Source organism: Aythya marila, assembly GCF_965140915.1.
Source record: "Aythya marila genome assembly, chromosome: 7".
Classification (NCBI taxonomy): Eukaryota; Metazoa; Chordata; class Aves; order Anseriformes; family Anatidae; genus Aythya; species Aythya marila.
In genome coordinates, this window is record NC_139048.1 from 26328977 (window position 1) to 26349238 (window position 20262).

Below are 20262 nucleotides of genomic sequence, written 5' to 3' on the forward strand. Positions count from 1 at the left end.
CTGCTCTTAGGCAGTTCTCCTTCTTCTAATATTTTCTCTTCTCTTGACTTTTTATCCCTTCAGCTCTTCATACAAATAGTTTTGTATTACGAGTGCTTAAAATCCCAATTTCACACCATTCATTAATTCTGTCTCCTAGGCAGAAGGTATTTTATTTTGCAAATTAATACTGAAAATGGCATCTGTCATAAACCAACTCCTCAAAGACATGCTCTTTTCTGTACCTCTAGAAATCTTGGCTAATGAGAAAATTAATACTATGCCCATACTAGAGTTTATTATTAACTACTTCCCAATTGCTATCAATGCCTTAGAATCCCAACAGCATTGGTCAGAGAATGAGGCATTTAGAGGTTTTCGGGTGATCAGTTTTATTTTACTACCTCTCCACCTTTGCAGCACCACAAAATGTGTCGCTGGGATTCTGTAAGTCTTTAGAAGTAAGGTCAGCAAAGTGATTGCAATGTGTAATTATCTTTAAGACATGTGCACACATTCCCACACAACTGGCACAAATGTTTTACTGGGACTCAAGTGAGAGTCCTGCCAGTAAGTTCAGTAAGCACAGACCTATCTCCTTAGACAATAAAGTATTCTCTACACAGAGAGAAAATTAGATTTCAAAATTCATTTCCAGATTTTGAATTCACGTATATTTGAATCTATTCAAAACAGAAGGTTTTATGTTTACAGTTCACAACACTGAAATACTACAAGTAATAAAATTTTATCTTAATAAATTTGAATTACTTATCCTCCCAAGCAAAGCAAAACACAGAATAGTCAGTGGATCTTTTTTCTTAAAGTTTACATGGTCTTTGCAAAATAAAAGAAAAAAATAGTATTGGTGTACTGCTGCCAGCCGCAAAAGCCTCTATGTGTACAGGTGGAAACTTTCGTGTAGTCACAGAATAGCATGGCAACAGTTGTAGCTGCTGTTTGGCATTTGAAGAACATTTGAAGAAAATGAAGAAAAATGGAAAACTGCCATTCTACACTTCGCTGTATTTCAAGAGTCAGCCCAAATATTTAGGAACATACAGGTCCGTCTGTACTCTCCTGATTTTTTGTGCCAAGCAAAGCTTAGAAATATTCTAGGACAAATTCATTTATCATGTAACTGTGATGAGTTTCCAGGTGATAGACTAAAATAATAATATATATATACAAAAAAACAAACAAACAAACAAACAAAAACAGAAAGGTCACAAAAGAGGGGTAAGGAGAATGTTACCGATGGCCTAGGTCTGAGCAATGGTGAAAACCTCAGTTCTAAATATATTTAGGGTCTTTAGAAACACACTCTATTGAGATAAGAATAAACAATGTTTCAGAAGGATGACTTATAGTTCTTGTTGAGAAACTTGCCTGAATAGTTTTAAAATACAAGCAAATACAGTAACACATAGCTCAAGCCCTAGAGAGAAAAATAATACTCATACATTTTTCCTATAGACTCCACTTATATAGACACATATGAGCACTGAAAAAATGTGGAAGAACAGCTGCCTCAGAACTTCACAGCAGTCCCAGCTTTAGAAATTTTCAGCTGTCAATGCCTAAGGGTAACTTTTCAGTGCAGCTAGGTTTACAATGAAACAAACAACAGATCCTGTTTCCAGGGTTACAATTATCGGTTAAATAAATAGCTTTTTTTAAACTTATCTACTAAACACATCAGTGGCAAAACCAAAATTGCTTAAGATAATAATGACTCAAATACAGGTGTGTCTGCATGCAACCAGTCATTTCTGGAAGAAACTACACTCAGGAGGTGGGGTAGAAATGGAGCAGAATGATTGGAGAAGCCCAACACACTCCCAGGAATGTGACTTGAAACTGAGCAAAGGGGAGCTGCAGTGCCCTGCTGCTGCAATGGGAAAAAAATATTGTCAGAATGTTCCCTCTCTCCCACCCTCCTTGCCACAATGAATCTTTTCTCTTCTGCAGTGTCTTCCCCTACATATAGTTTGAATCAATCAATTTTCTCATTCTAAAATTAGGTATAATAAAAGTTTAATAAGTAAGAGATGAGTTCTCAGGGGTAGAATTCATGCTTACAGTAGTAGAGAGCACAACCCTCTTACTAATGATTTCAACCAGAGCTTTTTCAGCAAATTCAGTGAGAACAAAATTGAGATCCTTAAAAGACTCCTTCCTCAGTGCAACAACAATATATATATATATATATATTTATTTTTTTTTGCTTTATTTGTTTCAATCAACAACAACAAAGAAATCAGCTCTATTTATTACAGAGCTGGAAATTTGATTCTGCTCATTAAAAAGAAGTAGACTAACCAAAGTACTTGATCAAGTTCAGACATACTTCCTCCTCCCCCAGAAAAAGCTGATGTTCTTACCTCAAATCTGCAAGATCACATCTACATTATACACAAACCACTGAGTAAAATCATTTATTTTGTCCAAAGAAACATTTACTGAACTCTAACGCCCATGGGTTTTACATCAAATTAAAATAGTATGTTTTTCACACCCACTTTCCCAAGATTATGGGAAAAAAAAAATCCTTAATAATAGCATCTCCAATTATTATATCCAGGAATGACTACATGCAGAAAGTAGCAAAATCTCCTTCTGAGAGTTTGTTAAAGGACTCCTAAACCTTCTAAATATTCTTTAGAGAGTGTAAGGTAATTCAGATAAGTTTCATATGGTATGTCTAATTATTTAATGTTTATTCTAAATCGAGCCCGAACTTCACATAGTTGTTTAAAGTATGTTTGAAATTTTAGAATATGCCAGATCTGAAACTGATGAGGAAGAATACTTTTGATTTTTAGTGTAGTATATGTTTCTGTGTCACTACTGAAACATCAAAACAGCCTTTTTAATAAATAACAGCTTGAATAAGATTAACTAGCAAGAAACCAATGCTGAGCCTTCTCTACTTGTTAAATTACTTGACTGTTTGTCTGTTGCTCTACTTTCGGTTAATAATACAACCACACTTGGTATTAATAATAAAATGGCAAATGGCTTAATATAGTCAGTTTTTGTTGTTGTTTTTGGTTTTGTTGGTTTGTTTGTTTTTTAACCTCAACCTCATGAACTCATGTTCAGACAGTCAAAGGACTACTCTAAGAAACTAGTTGTCACAATTTTTTTTTCAAAATAGCCATTGACTTTAGGTGCCATATAACTGAGCATACAATGGAAGCACTGAGCATCTCCATAAAGGGCCCTAATGGATATAATCGTTCATGACGTAGCATCTTCTAGAATAATTTAAAAGAAAAATTGGTGTAAACCTCAGCAAGTCAGATCTACAATAAACACTAATTTTGGTTTATGATAATGATGAATACACAAGTTAACAGAGAAGATCCACAATATTTAAGCTGGATATTCAACTGAGAGCTCTCAAATTCCTTGGATCAGAGCCCTCTGCTTCTTAAAAAAGTTCACTACACTATGACATCTCAAATGGTATCTTCCTCTATCTTGCCTTTCTTCTAGTAGTACTAGCCCAACAATATCTATGTAAAAGTTTATAATAGTATAGTTTCTTCCATCATCTGAATTGAAACAAATGCAGAAGTACATAGCACAAAGACTGCATGAGTGATAATGGTAATGCCAGAAACCAAACAAACCTAAAAAATAAATAAAACAAAACAAAACAAAATAAATTAAATTAAAATAATAAAACAACTGGTAAGATATTTTAAAATTTGCATCAGTCCGTATCAGTAAAATCAGGATTAGCCTCTCTCTTCTAGCTGTAGTTAACAGACAACACTGTTCTTTATCTAACCTAAGAAAAGGAAAACTTCACAGAGGTAAAACAAATAATAGCTGACTTCAAATGTAAGTAAACTGTATTAGCAAAGTTCAGAGTAAATCAATTTTGCATTTAATTCTGACTAATTCATCCAACTCTCACTGCCATTAGCAAGTTGCTGTGAAAAGCTCTTGCTTACAAAAGGATATGTTTCTTTAGACTATGAAGGAAAATCACCTATCAAAAGAAAGGGGACTGTTTACTTAATAAAGCCTACTCTGTTAAATGATAACATGAAAATGTGCCTGCTGCAACATATATTTTTCCTTCCAGAAGTTTCTTGCATTGCAGAGCTGAATTTCCATCTTTATGAACTGACTGGCAGTTGAACTGATTCATTTTGTCCTATTTTGGGCTTCATATCTGTTTGCATCCTTATGCTTGAGTATTGCTAGAATGAGAACAGCTGTGATTGGGAACATCACTATCAGCACATTCTCTGGAGGATCTGTACTTGGGGTCTTTTAATGGCCCAAAAAAGTCTGCTCCTGGTCTGAAGAAATGAAAAACTATAATTTTGTAATCTTCTGTCAGTACTTATTATGATATTTTCACCAACATTTTCTATTATCTGCCTCTGATGGAAAAGAAGGCTGTAGCTTAACTTAGGTAATTTCAGGGGTTTATGTTTGTTTATTTGTTTTGTTTTTCAATATACAACCTTAGATTTTATGCAAAAGTTAAGTAGTACTACCACTTCTGGAATCACATCATCTGCGGTAACAATGGAACAATATCTTCCTCCTTGTCTCCTGTTCCAAGCTCTAATCTAGCTATGCTCCGAAGACTGAAGTTCAGAAAGAGAAGTCAATGATTTTAAGCTGTCTTCATTTCCCTCCCAGCTTAGACAACTAAGCAGAAGTCATCCCTGTTGTATACTATAGTAACATTTCCAAGTTACCTACAAATGTTTTGCATCTTAAGACAGTATTGAACCAACAATACTTTACCCTCTTATCCCGTATCTAAGATAAGAATTCCTATAAAGCTGCAGGAGGCAATCAGTGCACTAGGTCTGTGCACATCAGATTCTGAACAATGGGAATTATCTTGAATGATATTTGAACACCTTATTTCTTCTTATGTACTTTATGTACATGATCAGATTAATATAAATACAAAGGAATAAGTAAACTGTAATCTGCCTTTTTATTTTGACCCTTGCTAGAAGAATTTTCTGATAAAAGTTTCCATTTGAAAATTCAAATGCTATCTAGAAAGAAAATGAGAAATAGCAATGGAAAGATCACAAAGAAAAAGTCACAACTAAAACAAGATGAAACAAAATGACAAATAATCATGGATTGTAACAGGCACAGCCGCCTCTATTTTTTTTTTTTAAGGATGCACTCTAGTGGACACACATATAACCAACTCAAAGGAAGATACAAGTGTTACGAAAAACTAGACAATGAAAGTCACTTGTTGGAATTAGTAATTAGAATTATTTACTAGCATGTTTAAAATCCCGTCTTATAACTTAAGCATATGTCCTACCTAAATGTGAAGGCTGAAATTTTCATAATCAACATATCTAAATAACAAGATTTTTGGTTAAATTTGTTTAATTTTTGTTAGGTTTGTAAAATTAAATCAACATTTGTAAATATTTACACCTGGGAAATGCCATTTTTCCCTCTTGGGAAAATATATGTCGTAAAAGGCAGATAAACAATTAGTAGCGTCTGCAATCAATGCAAATCAATGTGACAACAAAGAGGGTGATAGCATTTTTTTAATAATGGCCAACAACTTTATTACACGTAAGGAAAAAACTATATATTACTATATTAAAAATAACAGTGCACACCTTTTTAAAAATTGATAGGATTCTGCCTAGTATGAGCTACATGAACAGAACAGTTACTTAGGGCAGAAAAATACTTATTACACGATTGACCTTATTTATTACATGATTGACCTTTGCCTATTGTGTATACCTATTTTTAACATTTTCCAAAGAGAAAAATCTTAAAGCTAGCTATAATATAAATGAATTAAAGTGAAACTTCCCAAACAATTCTTTCATCCCACACTTGGAATGGCAAATACATTAACTATGCACTGAATTTGTAACAAAGAGTATCCCATCATACAATATTGGCAATACCCTGATGTTAATTGTCCAGTAACCCATGTTATTAGAAGACACTGAGATATGAAGATACTTTTTAACCAAGAAGCAGAGGATTTCTCAAGGCTGGTGTGTTTTCCATTTATAATAAATACAAATGAAACACTCATTGCAACCTGTACCAAGGTATTGGTGATTACAGAAAATTGTGATAAGAATTAATTCAATCTTTAAGGGATATAAAACTGATTTTTAAATAGATACTGAAAATATTAAATATTCTTCCAAAATTTTAGATGTGGAGCTTTGAAAACCAATAATGGTATTTAGCAAAGATAATCAACACAGACATAGTTTATTAACTTGCAAATTCAAGACAAATGCAGAAGATTATTTTAATATCCGATTAACCAAACGGACATGTAGACACTTGTAGCTCACCTAATATCACACAATAACCAGAAAGGTTTATCTGAACTCCAGAGTTGTAACACCTAGAGTTACAAAAAGTACCTCATGATTTCTGTGTTAGACACAGACGTTTTTTTAGTACACCTGTCTACTGAGTGAGAAGGTTACTTCTAGATGGCATAAATCTTCTGACTAAATTTTTGCATTTAGTCTGATGTATAGAACTCTCTCTCCATCTCCTGACATATACATATATATCATGCTTTCTTAATATCAGAAACCTTTCAAATTCTTGTAAAGTTTCTTTGATCTTTTGCTTTTTTTTATTATTGATTCAAATTAGCATATTGTTGCCCTTACTCCAAAACAACCTTGATACAGTAATATCTATAAAATCCATATGAATTTTAGGTTGTTACTCTCTAAGAATCAGTGGGCAGTAAGTAAAAAATATATTTACTGCTTTCATCACAACTCCAGTTTTATTCCTTCAAGTCATCCATGACAGCTACTCCAGTTTAAGAGCAAAAGGGTAGCATGGCATGCCAGAACCAACAGACTTCATATACACAGAAAGCAAGGAAACTCAAATGACAGGTATGCAAATCAGTTCTATATATAAAATACATAAATTAAGGCATTGCACTTCAATTAATAGAAATATGATCAGCAAGCAATGAATAGAAAATATATTTACTGCTTTCAGATTGGTTGGGAATTTTCTTGTTCTGATTCTGCTGTGACATCTGTTGCAGTCTAAAAAGAACACAAAAAGTTCTATCGGTCTATTGGTTGCCAACATTAACTGGATTTTGTCAAAAACAACAACAACAACAACAACAACAAAGATTAAACAATCACCTGACTTTTATTATAAGATCCAGTAAGTCTGGTTGAAGTATTATGATTCTGAGAACAGAACAGTTTCAGCAGTACAGGTGTATATTTTTTCATTTTATATATCTGTTCTTGATTTGTATTTTAATACAACAAATGTATCACTGGAAAAGCTGAAATAACATTATCAAAGGACTACATAATCCAACTTTAAACCATGTTAGGCATGAAAACTTTGAAAATGATACATACAAGAAGAAGCAAGTCAGTTTAGTACTCATTTGCACTTCTGGTTTTGCACTTCTGGTTTTGCAATTCACTTATTTAAGGACATATAAAATATGCCTGGAGCCTCATGAATAGTTTTTAATATTCCATTGTCAGAAAATTATAAAAATTAGGACTAGACAAGACCTTGAGAACTCATCAGATTTACCTCTTAGCAATATCAAGGAAGCTGTGAAAACCTGGCCTTAAGTATAGTCATAGATATATTCACAATTATATTTGGAAAACACTTATAATACTGTTTTTCACTAAAGTAACCCTAAGCATAAAGCATATTAATACCATAATTTTAAGTTCTGAGCTCAAATTATACTACCGATGTCAGAAATCAAGTGAGCAAATCAGTAAGGCTAAAAAAGGAAAAAGGAAACCTACCAAAATCTCAAATAACACCACTTGGAATACTCTAACTGAAAAAAGACAGACATAATATTTTTCTCTACAGTGAATGCACATAAAGTGGAAGATTTCACATGAGTTGGCATCAACTGTTAAATGTACTGCCATGACTTACAATACTGAAGGTTGACTGATGTCCTCTCAGTTCTCTGGATAAGTACAAACAGAAAACAAAAATACAGGTGTGCAAGTTGCGTGTATATCACACTTCAGTCACAGCTGTAGTACTGAAAGCAGTAGTCATGCCGGCATGGGGCTCGGACAACCAGAATCTCAGTGGGTCTTTGAAGCAATGAGCACTGTGCACTTTTAGTACCTGGTCTTTTACTTTAAACAGTTGCTCAGATATCTCTGCACAAGACTGCATTCTGCTGCACCAACAATCAGAACCACTCAGAAAAATACAAGTAACTTCACTCAAAAGTGAGTCATGTTTCGTGATTTAGTGCATATCCTGTACAACTATCTGTTCACATGGCCAAAGAAGGCTGCCTCCTCTCTGAGAGTATTCATACTTTCATTTGTAGCACATCTGAATCCAAAAGGGCATGCATCTTAAATCTTGAGGATTTCGTCAGCCAATGCAGAGTGACTTTTAGAATGCCTTACCATGAACCAGACAACAGGCTAAGGACAGTTTAAATACCATGGCCAAAATACCATCCCTTAAGATCATAGGAGAGAAACAGCACAGCTTGAACTACAACGGTCAGCTTTTGATATGTCAACACAGATAAGCAAATCCTTAAACATAATCATTTATAGTCTCCTGATTCTTTCTAAACACTTACCTCAAACTGTCCACCCTCGTCTAGCTCCTCAACTGTGGTTAAATTAGGTGCTCCCAGTCTATCTGTAAGTTCAGCAATTGTCTTTTCAATTTCCTGTGGTAATGAAAATGTGTTTTCAGTTAAAAGTATTCCATGTCATGAGTAATTATCTACAGTGAATACTTCAGATATGCTAAAATGACTTTATGTATTAATATAAAAAGAATATTTCGGATGCATGCTACACAAATGTGTTAGTCAATGGGGTCATTCCATACTTGTCTATACTATTTTTATCATTTGTAAATAACAGGAATTGTTGGTTTAAATTTCTCCATATTCATTTTTTCCTGTTACGTTCACAGTCATTTTTCTACAATTGCGCACTATCAGTATTTCAACAGTGCTCTAAAAACATGCATATCTCTAAAATATTGTGGTCCATATAAATTTAAGAAGTGTTTCAGATTTGAAAGCTTTACTGAGTTAGCTATGGCAATTATCAGTCTATATTTTTTACTGAGATAGCATTATATGACAATATATTTACATGGACCACCATATACACACTCCTATTAGCATAAATTCCTGGGAACCACAAGGATCTTAGAATTAAAAGACATCTCAATTCCAGCCACAGTCCCTTTTCCAGGTACAGCAAATGACTTGGCATTGCCACACAGTAAAACATACTTGTATAAATATTTAAGTTAGATGTGTTTATGTTATAACATTTTCTCATACAAATTAAGCCAGATTTTGCAATAAATTTATGCTCTGTTCTGAACATAAACTAAAGAAACCTAACACAACAAATCAAAATTCAAGTATAAAACACAGACTGGAAGCAAGGGGTTGGACATTCTTTCCCAGTTTTCACGTTTTTTTTTTTTTAATTTGTTTTAATATAACAACACTGGGTTTCTGCCTTGTGTTTTGTCTTTAGTGACTGCATCTAGAAAAGACATCTGATTAACAACATTTTTAAACCCTTGATTAAGCTTTGTTTTAAACCTCTTGATCCTTCTGCTGCAACTGCATCTTGTCTTCTTCATTCTGCAGCTCTAGCTTCGCCCGTTCTTCTTCCAACTGCCTCTGTGGTCATTTAATGAAGGGACAAATTAGAAGGAAAAAAGTGCATGTCCATTTTCCCCACCCCATTGCTTCCAATGTATTTCATGGTTGAAATATTAAAAAAAAAAAAGCATGAAACACACTTTTATGTTAATAATATAAAGTCCTCTCAATATCATCTGACTTCATCTCACAGATGAATCATATAGACTCAAATTTATGAATAAAAATGATAAGCTATTTAGATTAACCATCTTCATCAACCTTTACATTTTTCAGTTGGAAATATCTAATATAAAGTGTTCACTCTGCAAGCCCTATTACATCAGGACTTCAGAAACCACATAATCTGAGCATTCATATTCAACAAACACTAGGGCCTAGAGAATACTGCTTGCTGTAGCATTTTGTGAACAGTTAGTACAAACATTGTCATGTTGTAGCAACTGGTTTCCACGTGCCTTTTCGGTGCATACAAAACAAGCCTGAGTACGTGGCTGGTATGAGCATTCTTCGTTTATACTATTTAACTTTACTCACTTAGCACAACACTTTTGGTATCTAAAACTGTAAATTCCATGTTTTAAAAAAAGTGCAAGTGAAATAGATTGAACTCATCTTACACCAGAACTGCGCTTAATATGATCAGCTTACTTTTTAAATCACACTTTTGATTTGATCATGTGAAAGTGAAACAATTAAAAAAAAATCCAGTAAATACTATCTACATTAATTACAGCAGCATGCACAACTGAGGCTCTTGCATGCATGCTGTCTGACGCGGATGGTCATATTCACAATCCTCATCCATGAAGGACAACTTCAAACACAGATGTCATCTTTAGTTCTCATATTTCATGTCCACATAATATCACATAGTATAGGATTTAAACTACTATGTCAGCAGAACGCTCAAATAGCTAAGGACAGAATCAGGGGCCTCTGCTGCTTAAATATCCAATATTAATTAATTGATTCCCAACTATTTTCAGGAATCAATAATTGTGTATACATTCTCATTACCATTTTTTGCCTTACATTGAAATATCTTTGAGTGCTTATTACTCCTAGGCCTCCTTGCAAGCTTGTCAAAAGTTTTTGTACTGAATTCTAGCTTTATTTACACCACCTCTTGTTTGTAACGAACTACAGAAGACAGTCTACTTATTTTAAGTTATTTGTCACATAAGTTTTAAGGCATTTCCTCTTTACGTTCCTTCATTTTTTTGGTAACATCTTACCACATCGTAGGTAAGTTTTTCTTCCCACTTGCTGACAGGTTGTTTCATTTATTACTTAGAAAAGTGAGGTTTAAATACTTGCTTTATGTTACCTTTTTCTCAAAATCCGTATACAGAGAATAAAGGCATACTGAATACTACAAGTTTCTACACCATCATATGCTTTTATAATTATCTATTATTAATATTATTAACCTGACGTTGTTCTTCGAGTTTCTGCTGAATCATTAGCTCTTCCTCCTTCATTTTTCTTAACATTTCAAGTTCTTCCAGGGCTGCCTCCCGTTCTTTTTCCAGCTCAATCCTCTCCAGCATTCTCTATTTCAAAGGTAACACGGAATCAGTTAAAAAAAAAAAACATAAAAAAATAGCCATCAATTATATTGCCATGAAATATTTGTACAACATCTTTCCCATAACTTATATTACAAAATCTCTTAAATTTTCTGTGAGTTATCTCCAGACACAATCTGATATTCTTCATTTCATATACTATTTATCCACTATATATCCACCTTTTTTTCTTCATCTAAGATTCTCTTGTAATTATAAATCCAATGTGCCAGGTACTCTATTGGGTCTGCTGGGCGATGCTCTACAACCTCTGCCAGTCCCTTTGTCAGGCAACTTCCCAGGCATCTCTTCAGATATTGAGACTCCATTCAGATCTACTAACAACAAACAGACATACATTAGTCATCAATGCCAGAATTAAATTAGGACTTTTAAGAAGTATTGACTCAGGTCCCAAACAGTGGATATGACATTACTCTTCGTATTTTATTATAGCTAATTTAATCGGGCAGTTAATAGAGGAAAGCTATTCAGATTTAACACTGCTTTAGTTTTTAACTGTTCGAATGATAGATCAATTACACTAAGAACTTTAGAGAAATGTGCTTAGTTGTGCGTGCCCCGCTCACTGTTTGGGCATGTAGCATTAAGAAACTGCTTGGAAATAAGGCCGTAACGGTAGGCCGGGAGGCGGCGGCTGGGCAGTCACCGGCAGCGGCGGGCTGTCAGGGTGGGCGCCCAGACAGGCCCCCAGGTGCACCTCAGCTGCCCTGAGCGCCCTCACCTGCGGCCCCCACCCACAGCCGCTGCCCCCGGCTCCATGTAAGCGCAGCCCGGGGCCTTCTCCCCCTCCCTGAGTTCCATCCCAGGACTTGCCCCTGCGGCAACAGGCACCTGGCGCTGGCTGCCCCCGGCCGCCCCCCTCAGACCCTAACGGTCGTAACGGGCCGGGCGCCGCGCGTGCTGCCGCGTCGCTAAGCAACGGCGCTCGCCACGCGGCGGCGCCCCCCACGTGGCCGGCGACTGGAGGCGGGGCCCGGCGGCCATGGCGGAGGGCGGCAAGATGGCGGCGGGCAGCGGCAAGATGGCGGCGGAGGCTGCCGTGGGGCAGGTGGTGCTGCCGGGCGACGTGCTGCTGCTGCCCGCCCGCCCCGACCACGACGCCGAGCGGCTGCCGCTGGGCCCCGAGGCGGCCCCGCGGGGCCGCCTGCTGTGCGGGCCTGGCCTGCGGCGCTGCGCGGCCGGGCTGCTGGTGACCAAGTGCGGGCTGCTGAGGCACCGCCAGCCGGGCGGCGGCGGCGGGGCGGCGGCGGGAGGCGCCTACTGGGTGGACTCGCAGCAGAAGCGGGTAGGGGACGGGGGTCGGCGGGGAGGGCTCGGCCGGCCCCTCCCGAGGGGCCCCGGCTGAGCCGCGTGTGGCTGCCCGCAGTACGTGCCGGTGAAGGGCGACCAGGTGATCGGCATCGTCACCGCCAGGGCGGGGGACGTCTTCAGGCTGGACGTCGGCGGGAGCGAGCAGGCCTCGCTGTCCTACCTGGCCTTCGAGGGAGCGACCAAAAGGAACCGGCCCAACGTGCAGGTAGCGGGGCTTCTTCTCACCCGGGGGTGCTCGGCTCAGCCGGGCCGCAAGGCAAAACCGGCGCCGTGTTACCTCTTCCATGATGCTGCCAGCCGTGGATGCTGGTCATGCGGTAATGCTCGCCCCAAGGGGGCACTCTGAGGTTGTAAAACGAGCTCTTAACACTGACGCTGGGAGAAAACCGGGTTTGTTTCATAACACCGCTGAAAACGCGGCACGTGCATGTCACTGCTTCTGCATTCAGCTGAAATACCATCGCCAGAACGTAAAATGGACTCTAAAGGACAACAAAATAAGCTGGTGTGGCTTTGTGGTGGTCCTGATAAGCAGTTACAAGAATAGGCTGCTTAGACTTCATTTTTACCTTCCTTAAAGTCTGGAGAAGGTATTTCAAAACAGAAAAATACCTCCATAAAATAAAATGTGTTTTTTAAACATCTTTTAGATTCTAGGAGTGATACAATATTATTATTATGTGGAAAGTTGTCTTTAGTAGAAGAGAACAAAAACTACTCATTCATTCTTCTTTCACCAACTATTTTGTGTTATCCTGGATGAGCTTTATAAATTTAATATTTTTTATGAATGTATGGTATGATCATGTCTAATACTTTTTGCTTTCTGACACTGTTTGGTTTAGGTGGGAGACCTTGTTTATGGTCAATTCCTTGTAGCAAATAAAGATATGGAACCAGAGATGGTCTGTATAGACAGCAGCGGAAAAGCAAGTGGCATGGGAGTAATTGGACAAGATGGATTCCTCTTTAAAGTTTCCTTAGGTCTTATAAGAAAGTAAGTACCAAGAAAGCTAGTCATTCTTAACATGTAAGGTTGTAGTTTTAGGTTGAACATGCACAAGTATTTATACCCTGAGAAGTATGGACTAACCAATAATCAGGATATGAATCATAATTGTTCTAGTACATTTATACTAGTTTTACTGGATGGAAGATGCATGTATTTTGAGTCAGAAATAGCACATTTTTTTCCCCCTGAAGAAATCCAGATGAAGAAATCCATATAGTGTTATAACCTGTGTGTTTTGTTTTTTTTTTTTGTTTTGTTTTTTTAAAAAAAAGGATCCAGCTGCCAAGGCAGTATAGAAAATACAACCATACCTGAGGGAATCAAACATTCAAGGTGTGGTTTCAGTATGTACTGTCTTGAAGCTTAAATAAAAAATTCTTTTTCTGATAAATGAGATTGCTGTCAGCTAAATTTACATCCCCCACTAAGTAGAGGGATCTTCTCTCATCAATACACTTTATTTTATAATTTCCAAAGAAAAATGTTACCTTAAAATAAGGATACAGATAAATGAGAAGTCTTTTTTTTTTTTTTTTTTATAAAGCTGATATGTTAACTTCAGTCTTTGAAGTGTATTCCAAATTTTGGAATTACTTAGGTAATGCTGTGGTAAATACAAGATTTTTGTGACAATCTGAAAGTACCAGCTGATACAGGTAAATGATAGTCAAGCTTTGTTTTGGTGATAAAGGTAGTTGGTAGGGGGACTGTTCTTTGGAAAAGCGATCTTAAAAACATGAAGCAGCTATTTCACATCTTGGTTTTGTAAATGATTTGGTTTGTGGCCCATCATCTATATATATAAGTAAAGAAATAACAGTATATTACTGTTTACTCTTGATATGTTTGTTTTTCTCTTTGAAAAAGCTTATTGAAGCTTGACTTGACTGTGAGATGTGTTATGATATAAAACTAAAATGGTCTCAATCTAATTCTGTGTAAATATTGCCTCCTGAAAGAGGAGAAGGGAATTGTTGTTTGGAAAAACACATCTTTACCTTTGGTGTTAAACTAGTAAGTAACAGCACTTCAGAATGTTGCTTTGTCAAGCAGTAGTTTTAGAACTTAGTGAATTATAGAATTATTATAAAAGAAACAATTGGCTTTCAATTTTTCAAGTAACTCTTCTGAATCTAGTTAGAAAACCAGCTATAAATTCACAAGTGCTGTATTTTAAGTGCATATATTTTCAGAGGAAAATGCAAAATCTGATATTGTATGTCTGTTTTGGATGGATACGCAACTGGATCATCTTTTGGGGTAGTTACAGTAGCTCCCATAATATCAGTGCTGCAGCTTAACTACTGACTGAAATAATGCATTGTTTATCAAATGTGAATGTTTACATTTTCCTTTATTTTTTTAATCTTATTTACAGGCTCTTGGCTCCCAAATGTGAAATAATTCAGGAGTTGTCACAGTTGTACCCATTTGAGCTGGTGCTGGGAATGAATGGAAGAATATGGGTAAAAGCAAAAACAGTTCAACAGACTTTAATTATAGTAAATATTTTAGAAGCCTGTGAGTATATGACTTCAGAGCAGAGAAAACAGGCGCTTGCCAAACTATCAGGAAATTGAGTAGAAAAAACCTTGAAGATTTGAGATAACTATAGGGTGTTTTGGTTATTTTTGTATACAAAATATTTATATTAAAAGTGATATTCCAAATGAAGTCCTAGACTTGTTATTCTTCAATTACCTGTATCCACTCAGCTGGTCCTGCCTTTTTTAGGATTACTTCTGTGAACCCTGCCTGTTGTTGTGAATTTTGACTGATGTGGAGAGAATGCGGAGTCTATAAAAGCTTCTGTTAGTTGTGTTTTGAGGTGTAATTCCAAGTCTTTCCAAAAAAAAAAAAATGGTTAATTTATTAACTGCATATATTTCCTTTTACTTGTTAGTATTGGAGTTTCAAACAGTACATGTTTACTTGGGGGTAGCAGAAAGCATCCTGTAGGTCACTTGTTCTGATCAGGTGCTTTATGTAGTGATGAGTTGATTATTTAATATTCTTACACAACTTGGGAATAGAAACACAGGTGGAGAAATAGAAGAAAGTAATTGAGGGTGTACCAGAAAATAAATACAGGGTAGTTGAGGCAAGTGATCAGATAAGACAATGTATAATCACAGTGGCATTGCTGCTTTCCCTAAAGATAACCATGCTAACAATCTTAAGGGAATAGTGATTAGGATATAGCTTCAGTGGGAAAGTTCTGGAAACTTGATGGCTTGAAACTTGATGGTGTAATGGAGCTAAAAATATACTTAATGGCAGTGCTGTTTGAAGTCACTTAGGACTCCTTTATAAGTGCTTTTTAAATAGTTGAAGTAAAGTTCACGGCAGGAAGAGCCATGCATTTCTCAATTCTGGATGTTTTAGATATGTTTAGTTACATCACAAAGATTTGATTCATCTATGCTTCATGTTTGACAAAATCAGCATCTGCAGATAAAGCTATATTAGGCTTCATTGTGTAATAGTTCTTCACATGCATATAGAGGAAATGCTGTTCTAGGAAGGATATGTCAGTGTATTTTACTGTATGAGTAGGTTGCTCCTGACCTTTTGAGAAAGATCCCTGGAGTAGTGGAGGTGGGAATTAACTGACACCTGCTTCCTGTGGGAGAAAAACTTGTCTGTTCGCTGTAAGAACTACAGTGGTGAATGTAGCTGTTTAAGCAATTACTTAGATGTTCTTACACTGAATGCTTGATAAGCAATAGTTAAGACACTAGAAAAAATGATTAAACAATTTGAGGAAGCCTTAAAACTTAATTCCAAATGGAAACATTTTTTCCTACTCTATCTCATCCAAGTTCAGTCCGTGTTTTTTGATGATGTGGTTTTCTTTAGCATTTTACTCCTTAAGAAATGCCTTCAGTTCAGAGCCACAACTCTGACTCATATGCGTAACCGGGGCTTCCCCGATTCAGTAAGAACTCAACTCTAATGGTGTTTGAGTGTAATGGCTACAATTCAGAGTTCTTTGCTTCACTGCCCTCCCTATTTAGCATTTAGGGTGCTGTTCACATGGCTTGGTAGGTCTTAGGTGTCTCTTCACCCGTTTCCTTTTCTGCTAGCTAAGAAGGCTTACATCCCATAAATCCTTTTAGGCTTATAAATGTCTCATGCTATGCATGAAGAGATGTTGTAATTTAATAAGGATTTCAGTTACTGTTCTTCCCTGGTGTTTTTTCAACTTAGGCTAATCAGAGCCCATGGGAGTGGTCTATTATTAGAAAAATAGGAGTCATAGGAAAAGCATTTGTCAAATGGGTGCTAACTGCTGCTTTTCTGTGTGAATGTTCTTGGATCATAATGATAAAACCACAAGAATTGGGAATGTCATAGATCACTTCCTGAAGAGTTGTGACTTGAAATGCGATTAGTTTTACCTTTTATACCTGTCCAAACAACTTCCCCCCTCCCAGAAATCTGAGTTTTAAATATAACCTGCAACCCATGACTTTAAAATGCTGCTTTTGTGGTGCAACATAGCAACTGGTGACCTTGAAAATGTTCTCCATCATTAGTGCTCTATTTCACACCACCCATTGTTCTGTCTTGCTGCCAACTGGTTATTACCCAAATATAACCCTAGCTAAATGAAGATCAGCAAACAAAAACAAATACATTAAAATTATGCCTGTATTAATTCAGTAATATGGTGTGTCCCCAAGTACCTGAATTTTACCCCATTACCAACTATTTTTAGTATTTACTACACTTAAGACTGACAATTTAAGCAGTAATGCAAATGGCAGTGGATATAGGAGGAAAAATGTTTAAAGCATATTTAAATGTTTCTAAAGAAGACGGTATTGGCTCTTTTAATCAGGAAAGAAAGTTGTATACATTCCTTAAAGCAATGGTTACATTTGACCAGGTTTACCTTATGAACAAAATGTTCAGGCTCCTACTGAATATTGACAGGACAATACACAGTCTGAATTTTTAAATTCTGAATTTTTGACTAAACCCTTATCAGAAGGAGTAACATACTTAATAGCTTGGATCTATGAGGGAAGCCTAATGTTGAATTACATATTCTGCTGGAAATGTTGCAGGAAGTTTTCACATCCCTGTTAAAGGCATATGAATGCATGTTTTTAAAAAATGGAGCTACCAGAAGAAATGCTGTGGATGTGAAATGTATGTTTAGTGGAAAATTTTTCTGTTTAATTTTTATGCATGATGTACATCCCTGTCAAATTAGGTTGTTATTTAAAGTCCTTTAAGATGCTGGATGAATCGACATTGTGTGCTATATTGCTTTTCTTTCAAGTTGTAGTGAGAGTTAACAAAGAAAATTAAATTTTGTATATGTCAATAGACACAGCACATTCCTAAAGATGAGCACAACCCCTTAAAAAGTTTACAATAGAAATAATGCATTAGAAATAGGTAGTTTGTGATCTTGCCTATGTTGACGTGTTGTATGGAGACAATAATTGCTAACGTAAAATACAGATTTGCAGTGTTGAAACAATGTGTGCGAATAAAACACGCTTGTTTTGCTTCAGCAGAAGAAAGTTGCACATACAAATAGTTCAGTGTGATAAGACGATTAAGAGCTTACCTCTAAGGCTATGGTTAATGTGTGGCTGTACCTCTTCTAGATGAGAAGTTTACTGCACCCTGATCATTGCTACCTTATAACCAGGAGTTACAGCTGAGGTTTGCTGGGAAGTTTATTTGATTCCTAGCCAAGTTCTGTCAAAATGACACGGATTGACATCAAAGCTTTTCATAGTAGGTTTGTTTTGCTTTTCTAACCTAGATCTTATTTAACAAAAGAGGTCATGGAATTTTTGTCCCAGATTTTAAGTATTAAGAGCAGCTCATCTGCTACTGGAGAAGCCTAAATTTGTTAGAGAAAGTCCCATTCTGTTCTTTCATTCTTGAACAATTTTTGATAACAGCTAAATCAAGAGATTATACCAAACCTTACAAAATGGCCAACTCCAATCTTTGCATAAGTGCATATATTAAATACTATTATTGCTAGCTATATGGAACCAACTTTGTGAGATAAATTGTTTGAATGTTGAGATGAGCTGTCTTAAAGAAAATGTAGGGCACTTTTAGATGTATTAGAAGTAGCTTTGGCCTTACCATTGACTAGTACAGATTGCAAGATTATTAGAATTCTGAGATTTGTAGTAAAGAATGAAACCTGTCAATTTTGTCCCAACAAATTGAAAGAGAAAGCGTAGAAACAGTTTTGAGTGTTGGGATTTTAATGGAAACCATGTAGTAGTTGTGGGCAGTTAACCGGGACTGCTGCAGAATAACTTATTTTCCTCCAGTGCCTTGATCTCTCAAATACGGAGTTACTGCCTTTTCAGCGGTATCAGTGTGGGTATTTTGGGATGCTCAAGAGCTTGTTTTTGCCTGTAGGGCCTGAAGCTTGATCACTGTTCTCATAACCAGAGTAGTAGTTAATAGCAACTTTTTACTCAGTGTCCTCCCTAATATGAGAAGACTTTAAAAATGTAAACAGGTACAGATAGCACTTAAGTAAGCAAGATAAACTACAGGCCACCGAGATTCAATTTTGTTTTAATTTTCTAAGCAATGGAAAAAAAAAAAAATTCATGTAAGCTCATTAATGACCTCACCAGCTTTTTCCAGAGGCGTTGGTTACCTATTGTAGTAACTGATAGGCTTTTCTGTGATTCAGTGTTTATTAGGCTGTTGCCAAAAGATTTGTATATGCATCTGTATACCCTTTAAGAAGACTTACTAATTCTTTCTTCCTGTTCTTGTCCAGATGGATGGTGTTGCACCAATCTTTTTTTTTTCCCCCACTATGAAGTGCTCATCTCGATGAAACATTCAAAAGACCTGCAGGTCCTTTGGTTAATTCAGTGACTACCATGCCCTGAACTAACTTGAGATAAATCTGTGGTCTGTGTCCAGGCTGTTGATTGTTTTTCTTTCCCAAGAATCAGGATGAGGTTGAAAACAAACACCTTGTCAGTATGTACAGCCTCCAAGTGAGATGACTACTGCCTGGTCTATTTGAAACCTGTGTCAGCATCTGTGTAGATATGCCCTCAGAAGGAAATGGGTGAAAAGTTCAAGCTGTATTTTTGTACACGTGCATATTAGTCCAGACTTAATTAGTCTGGAAATCCTTCCACAGTCATAGGACGTAGATCCTGCCCACCACTGTTACCCCATTGCTTTTGAGATCCCCTATTTCCTGATAGAAAAGTTTTTTTTTTTTTTTTAATATAACCCATTTTGTCTAACAACACCCTTGATCTAAAGCTGATTTACAGAAGCATGAACCAACAAGAAACAGAAATAATTAACTTCTGATGTAGCACGCAGCTTTGTCATTCTGTACATGGAATGAAAGTTTCGTAATGCTAGGATCATGTTTTGGCATACTGGTATAGTGCATGCCAGATGACTTATGTACTGGCATGCTAGTGAAACTTAATGAAACTTAATTACATACACCGTTTGCAGAATGATACTCTTTCTGCTGTATAATTGCTATGTAAGTGAATTATGAAAGCAGGAAGAGTATGAGCTTTTTAAGGGCATTATTCAGTACCCAAGAACTAGAAAATGTTGGTGCCTATTGCTCTGAAATATTCTTTCAGCGTGTGTCAGGGACTTCTCTTTTATTCACAGGAAAAATGTGCAAATAACATCTAAATAGT

General features: G+C 36.5%; 2 protein-coding genes across 7 annotated transcripts; one reads left to right on the plus strand and one right to left on the minus strand.

Moving 5' to 3' along the window:
* Nucleotides 1-1080: 1080 nt before the first annotated feature.
* On the minus strand, nucleotides 1081-13400 carry DYDC1 (DPY30 domain containing 1). 6 transcript variants are annotated; one of them, XM_082764195.1, is made up of 7 exons: nucleotides 12728-13400; nucleotides 11415-11567; nucleotides 11095-11217; nucleotides 9599-9679; nucleotides 8606-8698; nucleotides 6988-7046; nucleotides 1081-1870 (listed from the first exon to the last, which is right to left on the minus strand). In XM_082764195.1, exons 2-6 carry the CDS (start codon nucleotides 11559-11561, stop codon nucleotides 6993-6995), a joined length of 498 nt encoding a protein of 165 aa, XP_082620321.1. In that variant the 5' UTR covers nucleotides 11562-11567; nucleotides 12728-13400; the 3' UTR covers nucleotides 1081-1870; nucleotides 6988-6992. The 6 variants fall into 6 exon arrangements, with proteins under 6 accessions (XP_082620321.1, XP_082620320.1, XP_082620316.1 ...); XM_082764194.1 differs by lacking the exon at nucleotides 1081-1870 and having other exon boundaries at nucleotides 5300-7046; XM_082764190.1 differs by lacking the exons at nucleotides 1081-1870; nucleotides 6988-7046 and adding an exon at nucleotides 7102-7963.
* EXOSC3 (exosome component 3) lies at nucleotides 12190-15247 on the plus strand. The gene is made up of 4 exons (XM_082764189.1): nucleotides 12190-12541; nucleotides 12623-12772; nucleotides 13413-13564; nucleotides 14958-15247. The coding sequence occupies exons 1-4, from the start codon at nucleotides 12239-12241 to the stop codon at nucleotides 15157-15159; spliced, it is 807 nt and encodes a 268-aa protein (XP_082620315.1). The 5' UTR covers nucleotides 12190-12238; the 3' UTR covers nucleotides 15160-15247.
* The last annotated feature ends 5015 nt before the right edge of the window (nucleotides 15248-20262 follow it).

Coding starts and splice junctions, on each gene's coding strand:
- DYDC1 (XM_082764190.1), bottom strand. CDS start 11,561: ATGGAGTCTCAATATCTGAAGAGATGCCTGGGAAGTTGCCTGACAAAG. Junction 11,218..11,414: donor TCTTAGATGAAGAAAAAAAG/GTGGATATATAG, acceptor CCTTTGAAATAG/AGAATGCTGGAGAGGATTGA. Junction 9,680..11,094: donor AACTCGAAGAACAACGTCAG/GTTAATAATATT, acceptor AAATGACCACAG/AGGCAGTTGGAAGAAGAACG.
- EXOSC3 (XM_082764189.1), top strand. CDS start 12,239: ATGGCGGAGGGCGGCAAGATGGCGGCGGGCAGCGGCAAGATGGCGGCG. Junction 12,773..13,412: donor GGAACCGGCCCAACGTGCAG/GTAGCGGGGCTT, acceptor TGTTTGGTTTAG/GTGGGAGACCTTGTTTATGG. Junction 13,565..14,957: donor TCCTTAGGTCTTATAAGAAA/GTAAGTACCAAG, acceptor TCTTATTTACAG/GCTCTTGGCTCCCAAATGTG.